The 13,945-nt window shown below is 36.2% G+C and overlaps 2 protein-coding genes across 2 annotated transcripts; both read right to left on the bottom strand.

The window, feature by feature from the left end:
- Nucleotides 1–2,391: 2,391 nt before the first annotated feature.
- On the bottom strand, nt 2,392–6,925 carry LOC132116316 (ADP-ribosylation factor 1). The gene is made up of 5 exons (XM_059525105.1): nt 6,786–6,925; nt 5,870–6,025; nt 5,537–5,647; nt 5,328–5,452; nt 2,392–3,414 (listed from the first exon to the last, which is right to left on the bottom strand). Exons 2-5 carry the CDS (start codon nt 6,015–6,017, stop codon nt 3,253–3,255), a joined length of 546 nt encoding a protein of 181 aa, XP_059381088.1. The 5' UTR covers nt 6,018–6,025; nt 6,786–6,925; the 3' UTR covers nt 2,392–3,252.
- A 211-nt stretch (nt 6,926–7,136) lies between these two features.
- On the bottom strand, nt 7,137–12,537 carry LOC132115649 (mitogen-activated protein kinase kinase kinase 14-like). The gene is made up of 11 exons (XM_059524060.1): nt 12,351–12,537; nt 10,672–10,776; nt 10,426–10,589; nt 10,086–10,217; nt 9,413–9,559; nt 9,183–9,347; nt 8,863–9,022; nt 8,031–8,122; nt 7,834–7,948; nt 7,662–7,768; nt 7,137–7,586 (listed from the first exon to the last, which is right to left on the bottom strand). The coding sequence occupies exons 1-11, from the start codon at nt 12,535–12,537 to the stop codon at nt 7,383–7,385; spliced, it is 1,578 nt and encodes a 525-aa protein (XP_059380043.1). The 3' UTR covers nt 7,137–7,382.
- Nucleotides 12,538–13,945: the final 1,408 nt, after the last annotated feature.

The following is a 13,945-nucleotide window of genomic DNA, read 5'->3' as shown; positions in this document are numbered from 1 at the left end:
GAACGATCCCTTTAAATATCATGCTGGATATTATTCAACACAAAGTCACTAATATTAAGCAAAACAAAAAAAAAGACCAATTAGCAAATATAATCGTGTAACAAAATACATCTAAGCCTACACAAATTTATAAAGCTTGCACACACTATTGTTTTACATTTGTTTGTTTGTTTCTTTACAATAATGACATTGAACACATTTAATAATTTTACAGATTTGGGAATCACTATTCTAGATGTACAGATGATGCTCATAAACAGACATTTATGCCAATTTTACTAACTAAAAAAGTTAGTAAACACCATTAGAGAGTGAATTGCGTAATGTGGACATCAGTTTGACACTGTAATTATTGTTTTTGATCTGAAATAACCCTATCATTCAGTACTCTATGGTATGCCATATCAAAGTTTTGTTGTACCTGTCATTTTTGTGAAGCGTATTATAGCAGTTGTGTAGTTCAAACTCATTAAACAAAACATAAAAGCATATTCCTTGACACTAACCTTTAGGACACAGTGTATAAAGAGCTCAGGATCAATTTAGATTATGAATCTGAGTCTCTTTCAGTAGACAGTTTAGCTTCTGTTCTACTAATATGTTAACATTTTAGAGTTTAATTTAATTCATACAGTTAAAACGTGTAAATAACTCACCTGTATGTAACCCGTCCACTTGCTGTTGTTGTCTGGTTTAATATATAGTGACGCAATTTTAAGTTTGAGCGCTTGTGAAGTGTTTCATCCAGTCCAGGCGGCATGAGTAACTAACATCCTCTTTACTTCAGCCGAGTTTCGTTTGAAACACCTGACGCGTGGGCGGAGCTCGTGAACGCGCAGGTGCAGGAAGGACAGCGAGGTACACTCCTACAGCTTACAGACAGGCAGCTCAAGTATTCATGCTGGTTTTTCTACAACAGCCCATGTGCTTCTAGTCATACGTAACAGACTGCTTATAGGTCAAATATTCGAGCTTCAGTTGACTGTGTTGAAACTTTTTAAAGGGACAGTTCACCCCAAAATGATCATTAATGTGTCATCATTCCCTCACTCTCAGGTCGTTCCAATGTTGTTTTGGACTCATTGACATTTGCATGGACGAAAACAAATATTCCTTTAAATATGAACGACATCAAGGGTTTAAAATTATGACAAAATTATTTGGGGAGAACTATCCCTTTTAAGTTGTCCAGTAGACAAGAAGAAATTAAGTCAAATTAATAGCCTACTAATTATATTTCAGCATGCCTGTTGTCAACTTTAGTTAGATCAAAACATCTATAACATGAGGCCATAAAAAAAAGACTTAACAACCAATAAATAAATAAAGAGGTCCAATAACACACCTTGCCCCACTTTAGCGGTAAACGTGAGAAGTCATAGGGCAGTTCAATGACTGAGCAATAACTAGTAATATTTCCTGCGTATTATTTTGTCAGACCAACAAAGAAAATATTTCATATTCACAATATGTGAGATGTTGCAAAACAGTTTTCAAGATTTCAGATTCCCTTCACTTACCTTTAGAATCTGACATTTTACCCCACAGTTGGAAGTTTTGAGAAAAAAAACCCATCGATAATGTCAACTACATTTTTTTTTATTTCTCCAACTAATGTTTCTAAATCAAATTTACTTAGAAATTACAAACATACCGCTGCCTCTCTCCATCATAGGTATGGTAGGTTTACCAGATTAAGAAGGAACTCTTCTGTTATTCCTTTCCTTTATAAACATTTACCATCATATATTTCCCAGCAAAATATTGTTAAGTCACTCTAGCCATCTGTGGATAATAACGATTACAGATTTACTAATTGCATTAACACATGCAGGTTTAAGTATTTTGGTGAAATAATGGCACATTTTTCATCAATACCTATTTTTTACATTTCTAATAAGAAATATTACTTGATAACCAAAACAGCATGTTATAATGATTTCTGAAGGATCATGTGACACAAGACTGGAGTAATGATGCTGAATTTAAATTCAGTTTTGATCACAGTACTAAATTAAAAAATAATATTAAAATAGAAGCCAGTTATTTTAATTGTAATGATATTTCACAATAACACTATTTTTTAATATATATATATATTTTTTTTTTGTGAGCAGAAGATACTTAATTTGAAATCATTAAAAAATTTCCAACCCAAACTTCCTAATTTTTCTTATTTTTTTTTCCAGAATAAAATATGGAAAATTCCTTAATATATACATATATGATCTAGAACTGACTGAAGCTAGTGTTTTTCTTTGATCCAAAAATAATCTTTGGGAAAAACTACTTTAAGAACACTGGGTTAATCTCGACTCTGGACTTTAGAATCCTTCCATTTTTACAACCGACAAGATTCTCCAGGACACAAGAAATGAACATAAAGAAACATTTAATATATGATGTTTTTAATTCAAAACAAATCCAACAATTTGGTGGTAGGGGGAATGTTCAGCAGTCTGTGATTGTGCTTGGGGTGTGTGTGGCGGCTGGAAACAGGTAGTGTACAGCAGGAAACCAGAGATCTGCCCACGACTCCACTACCCAGAAAACAAATTAAAACATGGAGCTGAAGAAATGAAAATAAAACAGCCTGATTTTCAAATGACTCAAAAGAACATTCAAGGATAGTGGTGCATCGGGGGGGGGGGAATCTGAGCGAATCCATCCTGACCTGATACAGGTTACAACACAGTTTTTCCTAAAGATACAGGGCAGGTTTATAAACTCAATTTAAAATGCTGTATGGAAAGTGTACGGGTTGTATAATCAGCAGGCCTGTAATACTGGGATACTATGTTATTGCAGGTTCATTATGACAACCTTGGTTCTTTCTTCGCCATGTGAAAACCATGCGTGGTGCAGTATGGAGCAAAAAAAACAAAAAAACGTACGGTTTGTGATGTGGAATGATAAGAGGAGATGTATGTGTATAAAAGGCACGCCAGGGTCATTCCCAAACCAAGCAAACAGACAGAAGCCTTCATACACACATGGACACACAGAAACGATACATTCTTGCTAACGTGCATAATAAAGATAAACTATGCACACATGCACACACAAACACAGTCTGAATCAGCAATGCCCAAACCTAAACGAAAGAGGGGAACATGGGTTACTGAGTTCAGTCAAAGTCTGGGTCAGTACTGTAGCTGTGTGTGTCTCGCTCTCTCAGACACACGCACACGTCACGCACACCTACACATTCGTACGTCGACACACACACAGATTTGGAGGTGGTAGACGAGCTCATTTCTGATTTTTTAGCTGATTGGAGAGCCAGTCCAGCCCCTCGTAGAGCCCGTCTCCGCTGGTGGCGCAGGTGGCCTGGATGTACCAGTTACGATGACGGAGGGCGTGAAGGCCCAGTTTGTCTGTGAGCTCAGCTGCGTTCATGGCATTGGGAAGGTCCTGTGATGAACAAGAGACAATCACGTAAATTCATTGTGAAATGTCATTCACAATCTATTTTACTTGTGTAATGTGACATCTTCAAGTGAAACAGGATAGAAGTAAAAAAAAAAAAAGAATTAAAACTCTTCTGTGTAAAGCACACCCATATTTTACATTAAATATTACTTTTAAGCTCAAGCATTAATAGTTCAATGTTTCCCACCCTTAAAAATTCTGTTAGGAAGCCATTATATTATTAAAATACTGCTTAGGGTTGCAAAAATCCACCAATATTTTTTTATATAGTAAGTGACAGTTATGAATCATCAGTTATCACAAAACAATTCATTAAACAAATGTATTTTAGAAAATTCATATTTCAACCAGTGATACATCAAAGAAATTTCACTATTTAAACATTGTAATAAATAGTCATCTCAACGGATATTTGTAAATGAAATATATTTTAATATCACTTGAATTGTGTGAGAAATAAATGATATATTTTAAATAAATATATATATATATATATATATATATATATATATATATATATATATATATATATATATATATATAATTAAATACAATTTAAAAGTTTGACACTTAATAATCCATGTATCATTCATTTTTTAATTTAACATTGAAAATAGAAAATGGTAAAAATAAGAACACAGTTTTTCGTTCAGGGGTAGACAAATGAATAAACAGCTTGAATATTCGATTTCTATACATGGACAGGAATTAAACGCCCCTATCTGCTGATTGGTCAGCAGAAGATCAAACTGTGCCGTCATCAGTTCTTTCATGGTTCCACACGGCTAAATATTAGTCCTCCACTCCTGCAGGTGTACGGATTCTTAATGCGTTTATTGCAAATACATTTCATCTTTTCTCATCAAACAACCAGATTAATGAATAGCTCAACAAAGAGTCTTGACAGGGCTTTCTTCTGTGTAGATATAAGTTCTATGACTTGCATCAGCTGAGCATGTATTATATGACGGCTGTCATAGCCAGCCCTGCTCGCCCAGTAAGTTTGTTTGTCTAATTAATTAATTTTAAATAAAACATTTTAAACACCAATACAAAAAAGAAAAAATTAAGTTAAAAATGACAGCAAAATGTCATGCCTTTAAAACAAAAAAAGTGCTGCTTTAGCGTGTCTCGGTCTCATTGAGCACAGTATGCACAAGTACACACAGTGAATACTTGACGCATCTCCTTTTAGAAGTCTACATTTAGATTATTTGACATTAATTGCATCATGTAAGTCACTTTGGAATAAATCACAGCATGTATCAAAAATGTGACATTACAGTCTGGAAAATACGGTAGGCTATAGCAATTTGTTTGTTTTTTTGCGGACTCTCTGGCACATTGAGAACACATTGAGTGCAGCTGCAATAAACGCATTAAGTATCCGTACACCTGCAGCAGTGGAGGACAATTACTCTACCGCGCAGAACTGCAGAAGAACTCATGACGGCACTTTTTATTTTCAGCTGACCTAACAGCAAGAAAGGGCCTTTTAATTCCCACCCACGTGTGAAAATAGAATATTCAAGCTGTGTATAAACTTCAGAGTGTCAGCTACTGTTATGTAGTTTTACCCATTTTTAGTGAAAAAGTCAGGTATTAATTTATTGCTTTATTAATGCAATTCAGCAGATCTGGATCTCTGAGGGTTAAAATGTGTCTAATGTGGTCTGAGTCATATTACCTTCATGCTTTTTCTTCTTAAGATGAGAATGTCATCCAACCTATCAATGTTGGCATCTGTCTAAAACCAATTCAATTTGTGCCAAAATACTGCAAACCACCAGTGGGCGTGGGAAACATTTTCCTCTCCATTTTAAAGCTAATAAATAAATTTATCTCAGTTTCTTCTTTAATTTGCATTCAACATTAGAAAGAGAAGTGATGCTCACCTGTTTATTTGCAAAAACGAGAAGGACAGCATCACGCAACTCGTCTTCTGCTAACATTCTCGTCAACTCCTCTCTGGCTTCATTAACTCGTTCCCTGTCATTACTATCCACTACGAAGATCAGACCTGGCACCAGGAATAACAGGAAAATCATTAATCATTCCATTTGCACAACAAATGATTCATCCTGATTGTTTTTGGCTCTCATACCTTGTGTGTTCTGGAAGTAGTGCCTCCAAAGTGGTCTGATTTTGTCTTGGCCACCAACATCCCAAACTGTGAAACTGATATTCTTATACTCTACCGTCTCTACATTAAAACCTGCAGCACACAAAGGATACAACAGGTGAAAATAACTTTAAAGCCTGGGCATTAAAGACACAAATCCAACACATATACAGCAAAGCACAGTGGATAGTCTGAACAAAAGACTTTTGTACACCGTCAAGGTCAAACCGCGAGATAGTCAGACTGACATAAAATGTGTGTTCAAGATAGCATACACTGACAAAAACAAATAACAGATGACGTCTTCAGCCGTACCGATAGTGGGAATGGTGGTGACTATTTCTCCCAGCTTGAGTTTGTACAGGATGGTGGTTTTACCGGCGGCATCAAGACCGACCATGAGAATTCTCATCTCCTTCTTCCCAAATAATCCCTTAAACAGGTTCGCAAAGACATTCCCCATGCTTTACACTGCAAAAATAAGATTTCAACATATATTAGCAATTAAAAAAAGGTTATACAACACATAAACTACATGCATGTCAGTGCATTCAAATTAATTCAAAAGTCCCATTTAATGCTGGGTTAGAAAACAAGACACTGTAATTGATTCAGATTTATTGTCATTGCACATGTAAGGCACAAGGCAACGAAATGCAGTAATGACAATGCAATCTCTTTAAATATCCAGAGTCATACATTTTCATGAAAGTTCACAGGAAGAATAAAATGGTCTGATTGTACATGAAAGATATAACTTTTTATTTTATTTAATAAAAGGTCAAACGCCGTCATTACCTGTGTTGGATACTGGGATAGACACTTAAAAATAAATGTAATGTCATGTAAACTAGTGTTTGTAAATAAAGGTTTAATAAAATGGACAAGTACTACCAGACTGGCAGGGCACTCACATTTAATCCATAATAGTAGCAGGATAGCTAGCTTTGTCTACCACGGACAAAATGATGCTTTCCAGCCATTTTTTAGTACTAATACATATTATTTGAAGAGTGTAAGCGTAAGGCTGTGTTTTTCTCAAAGAAACTGATTTTATGAACCAATCATCTTTAGCAAATTACGTTAGCCGACTAAAGTTAGCTACACACAAGCTAAGCACTTCAAATGACGGGTTTTTCCATTTGAAGAAGGTTTAATTAATAACTAAGTATTTTAACGCAATCGGCGACGCGTGAGAATGTTTATTATAAAGGCAAGGAAATAAAATTACCTCTAAACAGGGAATTTTTGAGCTTTCTGATTCCACTGCTTTAGCGCACCGCTGTCAATGCAAAATGGCGTATATTGCAACTCAACGCACCGGCTTGACAAGACCCGCCCATCACAAACGACAGCCCAACCGGATTAGGAGAACAATACATAATCCCGCCTTCTATGAGTGAGGTCCAATCAGAAGGATCGACCCATCCGGCTGGATTTGGGAAATGAGGAAGTAACGACTTCCGATGTATTGCAGTGACTGTACACGCCTTAGTAAACGTTGCACAGCATTGAAATAGCGTTTGTTTTCATGCACAAATTATATTTATGTATTTTATATAAAAGTATTTATACAGTGTATATTATGTATAGCACTGAAGCTAAACAGTGTTGTCTTCTTAACAAAACTATCAACAGTGTACAAAGTAAACCGTACAATTTGAAACATTATGATTAAGCTTAGAAAAACAGAGAATTTTGAAAATGTTTAAATTCAATCAAAAACAAGTTACTACACAAATGAATGAAGTGAACATCATAAAGCTCGAAAATAATGGAATGGGATGCATAAAGCTCAGTTCTTTTTGTTTTGCAATTGTCACTTTTGCTAGAGCGCCACAGTTGAGCAGGTATCTGTATGTTCATTATATTCTTGCAGCTCCAGTTTTCCGTCTCTGATCATCCAATCCCAGCTGGGACTGCCGTCAGGAGCAGGAACACACTGCAACCACATGCCCGACTCGAACACTTCTGTTTCCGAAAACACCAGACGCTCGTCTAGGGTGGCCAAACTGAAGGTCCTCAAAGATATCTGTGTTAAAGTAGTAATGCACTGTTTAATCCTTGCTTACCGGAATCTTACTTAAATATAATTATGAAATCTCACCTGTTCGCTGATTCCCACAGCTATGTGTCCGATTTTCACCTGTGGCCTCTCTCTGATCTTTAGACTCTCTCCACTTACATCTTCAACCCATATATCCACGCCAAGTCCTGCACACATACACAAATAAATACTCACAAACACATACATAAGCACCTGAAATTATGAAACTTACCTTCAAAGTAGCAAAACGGCGTCTGATCAGTGTTCACTGACCAATCCACATTGAAGCTTTGACCATCTGCGGTACTACAGGAGGAAAAGACCCCCGAGCTTAAATCATCAGAGTCCTTTAACAAGAACATTGGGTTATAATTTGAAGTTCTGGCACAATAACCTTCATAAAACTTATGATTCTGTCTACAGGTTTACCTCATCACTAAGACCTTGCACAGAGTCACAGCGGATGGTGCAAGTGAAAGGTTGCGGTCCATGAGAATCAGGTAAACGTATTCCTTTTTGATCTGTGGAGAGAGAAAAAAAATGCATAAAAAGTGCTTCATTCACAAAACTCTGTATCAGAACATTTGAGCTACTACATTTGCTGTTTGATGCATTTCCTAAAATGTTTGAGACACTGTATGCTGCAAAGAAGTATTTAAATCACGAGCAAAATCTTGTGAAGTTAAGAACCTGTTAAGTACCTAACCCTTAACGTACTCTGTTCCTCATCAACAGAATCAGATTGGTAAATGGAAATGTCAAACGGTCGGAATAAAGGTTTCAAAAGGGAATTTTCACAGCATTGCCAATGAAGAACCATTTTAGCTTCCAAAAAGAAACTTTCATTGAACAGTTCTTTTCCTTAGCGTGAAGAACTTTAAAAAAACAAAGTGATGCCATAGATCAACCATTTTTGGAACCTTTTAGTGAAACATTCCTAAAAAATATATTTTTTTTTCTAGGTGTGTAGAACGTTTTCCTACTATGAAAAAGAAATTGGTCCAATGGAAAGGTTCCATAATTGTTAAAGGTTCTTCATGGAAACATAGATGCCACTAAATAACCTTTACTGTTAAGAGTGTAGTGCATAAGTCACATGGACTGCTGCTTTTTCACATTCACTTTTATTGTATAGACAAGAAAATCCACATTCTATTTGCTAATTATTTTAGTGCATAGGAGAAATAAATCAAATACGAAATGGACAGATATTTAGTTTGCATCAAATCAATCACAACACACACAACAAACAACAATTCACCACTCTCCCTCAGCATGACCGACTCCTCTTCAGACTCCAAATAGCTGTCTTGGCTCTGCAGTTGAGCTTCTTTTGGGCAATAAAGTGTCTGGAGCTGTAGAAACGGCTCCAACTCCTGCGCCCAGTCGCTTCCAAGCTCTCGAAGACTCTTCAAATCACTCTACACCTCTTCATCATCCACAATGCTTCGGATTTCTCCATCCCAGCTCTCTTTAACCTCTAAAAAACTTCTGTCATATTCACCGCATCCCCAATACAAAAACTCTTTTTTTGATTAAATAATCAGTTTTGCTTTCTTAAGCCTCTGTTTGATCTGTCACATCATTGATCTGCGATGTGTCTTCATCTGATTCGAGCTCTCTGTCATCTTCTGAAAAGTCTTGCTCCTCGTTATTTTCCTCCTCGCTCCAGTATCTGTCCATCCTGCTTCTCATCTTCTCTCTTCTTAGTCTGTTCATATCAGCATCTTCATCCCACTCACTCTCCTCCGTAGTGGAGTGAGAATCATCCTCGTTTGGTGTGCCACATTGGTCTGTCTCCATGTGCTCACCCAGTGGATTGTGGGTACTGAGAGGTCTTCTGGGAAGCCAGGAGTTTCTGTGATGGATGGTGTCTTGTGCAAGTCCACATTCAGACATTCCTTGAATGCAGATGCTGAAAGCTGTTTAGCTGATTCCTCAGGACTAGAAAGCCCATACTAAATATGCATCAAATCAAGAGTTTGGGGTCAGTGAGAATCAATAAATATCTTGTTCAGCAAGGATACATTAAGTTGATCAAAAGTGACAGTAAAGTCATTATAATGTTGCAAATGATTTCTAATCAAACGGTTATATCGAACTTTCTATTTATCAAAGAATTCTGGACAAAACGGATCATGGTTTTCAAAGAATATTAAGCAGCACAACTATTTTCAATATTAATAATTAGAAGAAAAGATTCCTAAGAAGCAAATCAGTAGAATTATTTCTGAAGGATCATGTGACACTGAAGACTGGAGAAATGATGCTGAAAATTCAGCTTTGATCTCAGGAATAAATTACATTTTAAACTCTAATCTTTTTACCCTGTATTATTATTTCACAGTTTGACTGTATTTTTTTAATCAAATAAATGCAGCCTTGGTCAGCATATATATATATATATATATATATATATAGATAGATAGATAGATAGATAGATATACATTTCATCGCATTTTATAACCATCTTTTATAACCAACCGTCTTTTGCAGTAATTCTGACGCCGAATGTCTCTCTCTCGGCTCTTTAACCAGTCCTCCTTTGATGACATCACAGGTCAGCGGGTCACAGTCAGGTGGAATCTCCCATAAAGGAGGCGGCTCACTCACAATCTGACAGTCAGAACACAATACAGAAGAGTCAAAAGCAGATCTATTTCTAAAATTGTCCTCATAAAGAATGAGAAGATGTGGTAAACCGATTTGCTTTATCCAACATCAGGAAGATTAGGCCCTTTTTTCAGGACATGCTTCACAAATCCTTAACTTCTGACTGAAAGTGTATCTAAAGCGACACACACTGACTGCACGCTCACTTCACCTTCAGATAGAGAGGATGAGGGTAGTATCGTGTCCAGGGCTGGTGTCCGTTGAGCATGTGCAGTAACATACAGCAGCTGCACCAGACGTCCACTTTATCAGAGCGAGGATCACCCCTCGTCACCTCCGGCGGCATATGAGACTCAGTGCCACGCAGAATGTTCCCTGCACACACCACACACTCCCTCATAAATCCCGCTTCATAGTAGACATGCATGCTGGTGTGTGTGTATGTGTGTGTGTTCACCTCTGAAGGTTTTGGTGCTGTATCCATCTTGATTGAGAGTCTCAGATAGTCCAAAATCACAGAGGAAACACTGTCTGCCACTCTCAGACAGCAACACGTTATCAACTACACACATGAAACCAAGGTATGAATGATATCAGTGCACCAATCAGTGTTTAGTTTTGTGATGAAATTCATAATAATGGTGTTTCTTGAAAACACAGACATCACGCATGTGGCATGTATATATTGTGGCAGTTTGGACATAGATTTTTTGTTTTTGATTGAATTGTGATCTTAATCCCATGTTTAAAGGTGTGAAATTTGGTAGATCAGAACTGTTTTGAAATTTTGTTAAAACTGGGTCACAGAGTGAAGGATCCAATGATAATAATCTTATGGATACAATCAACAGTGAATAAATAATTGATAATAAATGAATGGCTGATATTAGATTTCTTAAAAAATATATGTTAAAATTTTCAAATGAGGTTTTATTTTCTGGTAAAAAAATTTACTACTATGTTAAATATACTGTATGTTGCAAACAGCTTTTTCAAATATAAAATATTTTTATTTGCAATGCCAAATTATATTGCAAAATTTACTTCAATGAGCAAGAAAATACATTTCTAATCTTGAAATATATTTAAATATAGAGTAAATGCTATTTTTTTTAAATACTAAGACAATATAACAATTTTGATATACATAAAACAAAATAAAACATAATACATAAAGATAATAAACACTGCTCAAAAATATATGATAAAATGTCACTAAATGTACCAAAATTGTCTATCGAAATGTATTTTATTTATATATTAATAAATATAAATGTATATATTATTTTTTAAATAAATATACTTATATTAGAAATATATTTTTAATATATTGTAATAATATTATAATATTTTGTATGTGTATTTTTGTAATTTAAATTAATTCTTGAAAACACATACTTTGCATGTATATATTGCTCAAGTCAAAAGATATCTTGGTACAATTAGTGGTTCTTTTGTGCAATTATAAAACAAACTTATAAGTTTAAACTGTTGTTTTAAAGTGAATAAATACATTTTTAAAGTACAAAAATTACAACTAAAAGTTAAACTGAAAAAAAAGTGCAAAATGATAAAGTCATGTAACAAAATTACTCAAATTTAAATTCTTTTTAAAATAAATGCATTAGGATTCAGTTATTTTTGTCTATAAATAAGTTCATATAAGTTCACGTTTTTGGAGAATTAAAATATTATAAAAAATTAAAAAAATACATATAAAAATATAAAAATTAGAAATAATACATATTAATATTAATAATAGAAATATTAAATAACATCTAATAAAAATGATAAACGCGCATTAAAAAATTACTCAAATTTAAACTGAAATTAAAGTGAAAACTGAGCATCTAAAAATTATAATTAAAATATTAGTAAATACTAAGTAGAACTTCATGAAAATTAAAAGTAAAAAAAAAATGGAATCCCAATCCCACGAAATACCCTTGTTACGACATGCTGACCTGATGAACCTGTAACATCAAGAAATTTTAATCTCCATAAACACCCATAGCCAACTAAATGATTCTTGTTAGAAAGTTCCTGCAAGAACCACTGAAGAGCCTTCATTTCTAAGACTGCAGATCCCTCACTCTCTTGAACTCGTTAACCTCTCAAGCAGCTGTCCTCTTTCACCCTTCGACACGATGATGTCAGTTGATGATGATGATATTGCAGTGTCTTCTGCATCCGCTGCCTGAGGTGCCTCCAGAGCTCTTGGCTGGAGATCAGGCTCCTCTCCACACTCTGTGTCTGACGCTGAGGTCCGATCGTTCAGATCAGTCAGTGTGGACACCGCAGTAAGCCTGCTGGAGTCAGTCATGGTCGGTATGGCCATTCCTCTGTCCCTCAGCTGAAAACATCAACAGAAATGCAGCTCAGTAAGTGAAGTGACATTCAGCCAAGTATGGTGACCCATACTCAGAATTTGTGCTCTGCGTTTAACCCATCCAAAGTGCACACACAGAGCAGTGAACACACACACACACACACACACTGTGAACACACACCCGGAGCAGTGGGCAGCCATTTATGCTGCGGCACCTGGGGAGCAGTTGGGGGTTCGATGCCTTGCTCAAGGGCACCTAAGTCATGGTATTGAAGGTGGAGAGAGAACTGTACATGCACTCCCCCCACCCACAATTCCTGCCGGCCCGGGACTCGAACTCACAACCTTTCGATTGGGAGTCCGACTCTCTAACCATTAGGCCACGACTTCTCTAACCTGCCCTAGTAAGAGAACTAGGGCAGATCTCAAGCTTTTGAGGTGAGAGAAACCTGAAGCCATCATTTTGCTCACACTTCCCGATGTACACACACACTGTGAGATGGTGTGTGTTGATTGGAGAGCAGTTGCTGAGGTGTATTAATAGCAGTGACATTTTGGCTCGTTTGAAGCTGGACGCTTCCCTTCAGCTGTCCCGCTCTCAACCTTTCACACTTTCTCACAGCGGATCGTTTGTCAGAGTCAAGCATTCTTGCAATTTTTGTCACTCTCTTTGCCTTCTCCATCTTGAATTTTGATTTCTGAGTGTTTGCGATGGTTAAACTTTCAGGCAGTGATTGGGCTCCTTCAGTACCTCAATATAAGCACACATGCTCAGAGTGCCTTCATTACACACATCATTCACACTTACTCAACACACTCAGGACAGATATGCAACAATTTAGGCGGCAGCGGCTCAGTGGTTCATGTAGGTTGTCTACAAACCGGAAGGTTGGTGGTTCGATCCCCGGCTCCACCTGACCAAGTGTCGAGGTGTCCTTGAGCAAGACACCTAACCCCAGGTGCTCCCGACGAGCTGGATGGCGCCCTGAATGGCAGACCGCAGTCGGTGTGTGAATGTGAGGCAAATTGTAAAGCGCTTTGGATGGCCATGTGGTCTGTTGAAAGCGCTATATAAATGCAGTCCATTTACAATTTACACAAAGCTTTGGGGTTGGTAAGGTTTAATTTATTTTAAGTTTACTAGCTTATTCATTTATTTTAGTTTATATTTATTTATTTATTTTAATTTGTGTCCGTATTTTCAATCAGTTAGAATGATTTACACTGTTCAAAAGCGAATTAAAAATAAAAACGGCTAATAAAAAATAATTATGAAAATTCATAAGCTAAATAGGTAATAAAAATGACAACATCACATATTTACTAAAACTTTTTAAAATGACATGCTGAATTGATTATAAAAAATATAAAAAAACTAACTCAAAATAATAAATAATATGTT

This window comes from Carassius carassius, chromosome 35 (assembly GCF_963082965.1).
Source record: "Carassius carassius chromosome 35, fCarCar2.1, whole genome shotgun sequence".
Classification (NCBI taxonomy): Eukaryota; Metazoa; Chordata; class Actinopteri; order Cypriniformes; family Cyprinidae; genus Carassius; species Carassius carassius.
The sequence above is the reverse complement of the archived record's forward strand: the minus strand, read 5'-3'. Positions and strand labels throughout refer to the sequence as shown.

Bases quoted from the DNA above. Each gene is read 5' to 3' on its own strand.
- LOC132115649 (XM_059524060.1), bottom strand. From the start codon at position 12,537: ATGACTGACTCCAGCAGGCTTACTGCGGTGTCCACACTGACTGATCTG. The intron at 9,560-10,085 runs GTTGGTTATAAA...ATGCATATTTAG, and splicing joins CAGAATTACTGCAAAAGACG to TATGGGCTTTCTAGTCCTGA. The intron at 8,123-8,862 runs GTGAATTGTTGT...CTCTCTCCACAG, and splicing joins GGTCATGCTGAGGGAGAGTG to ATCAAAAAGGAATACGTTTA.
- LOC132116316 (XM_059525105.1), bottom strand. From the start codon at position 6,017: ATGGGGAATGTCTTTGCGAACCTGTTTAAGGGATTATTTGGGAAGAAG. The intron at 5,453-5,536 runs GTATGAGAGCCA...TCCTGGTGCCAG, and splicing joins CTACTTCCAGAACACACAAG to GTCTGATCTTCGTAGTGGAT. The intron at 3,415-5,327 runs GTGAGCATCACT...TGTTCATCACAG, and splicing joins TCGTTTTTGCAAATAAACAG to GACCTTCCCAATGCCATGAA.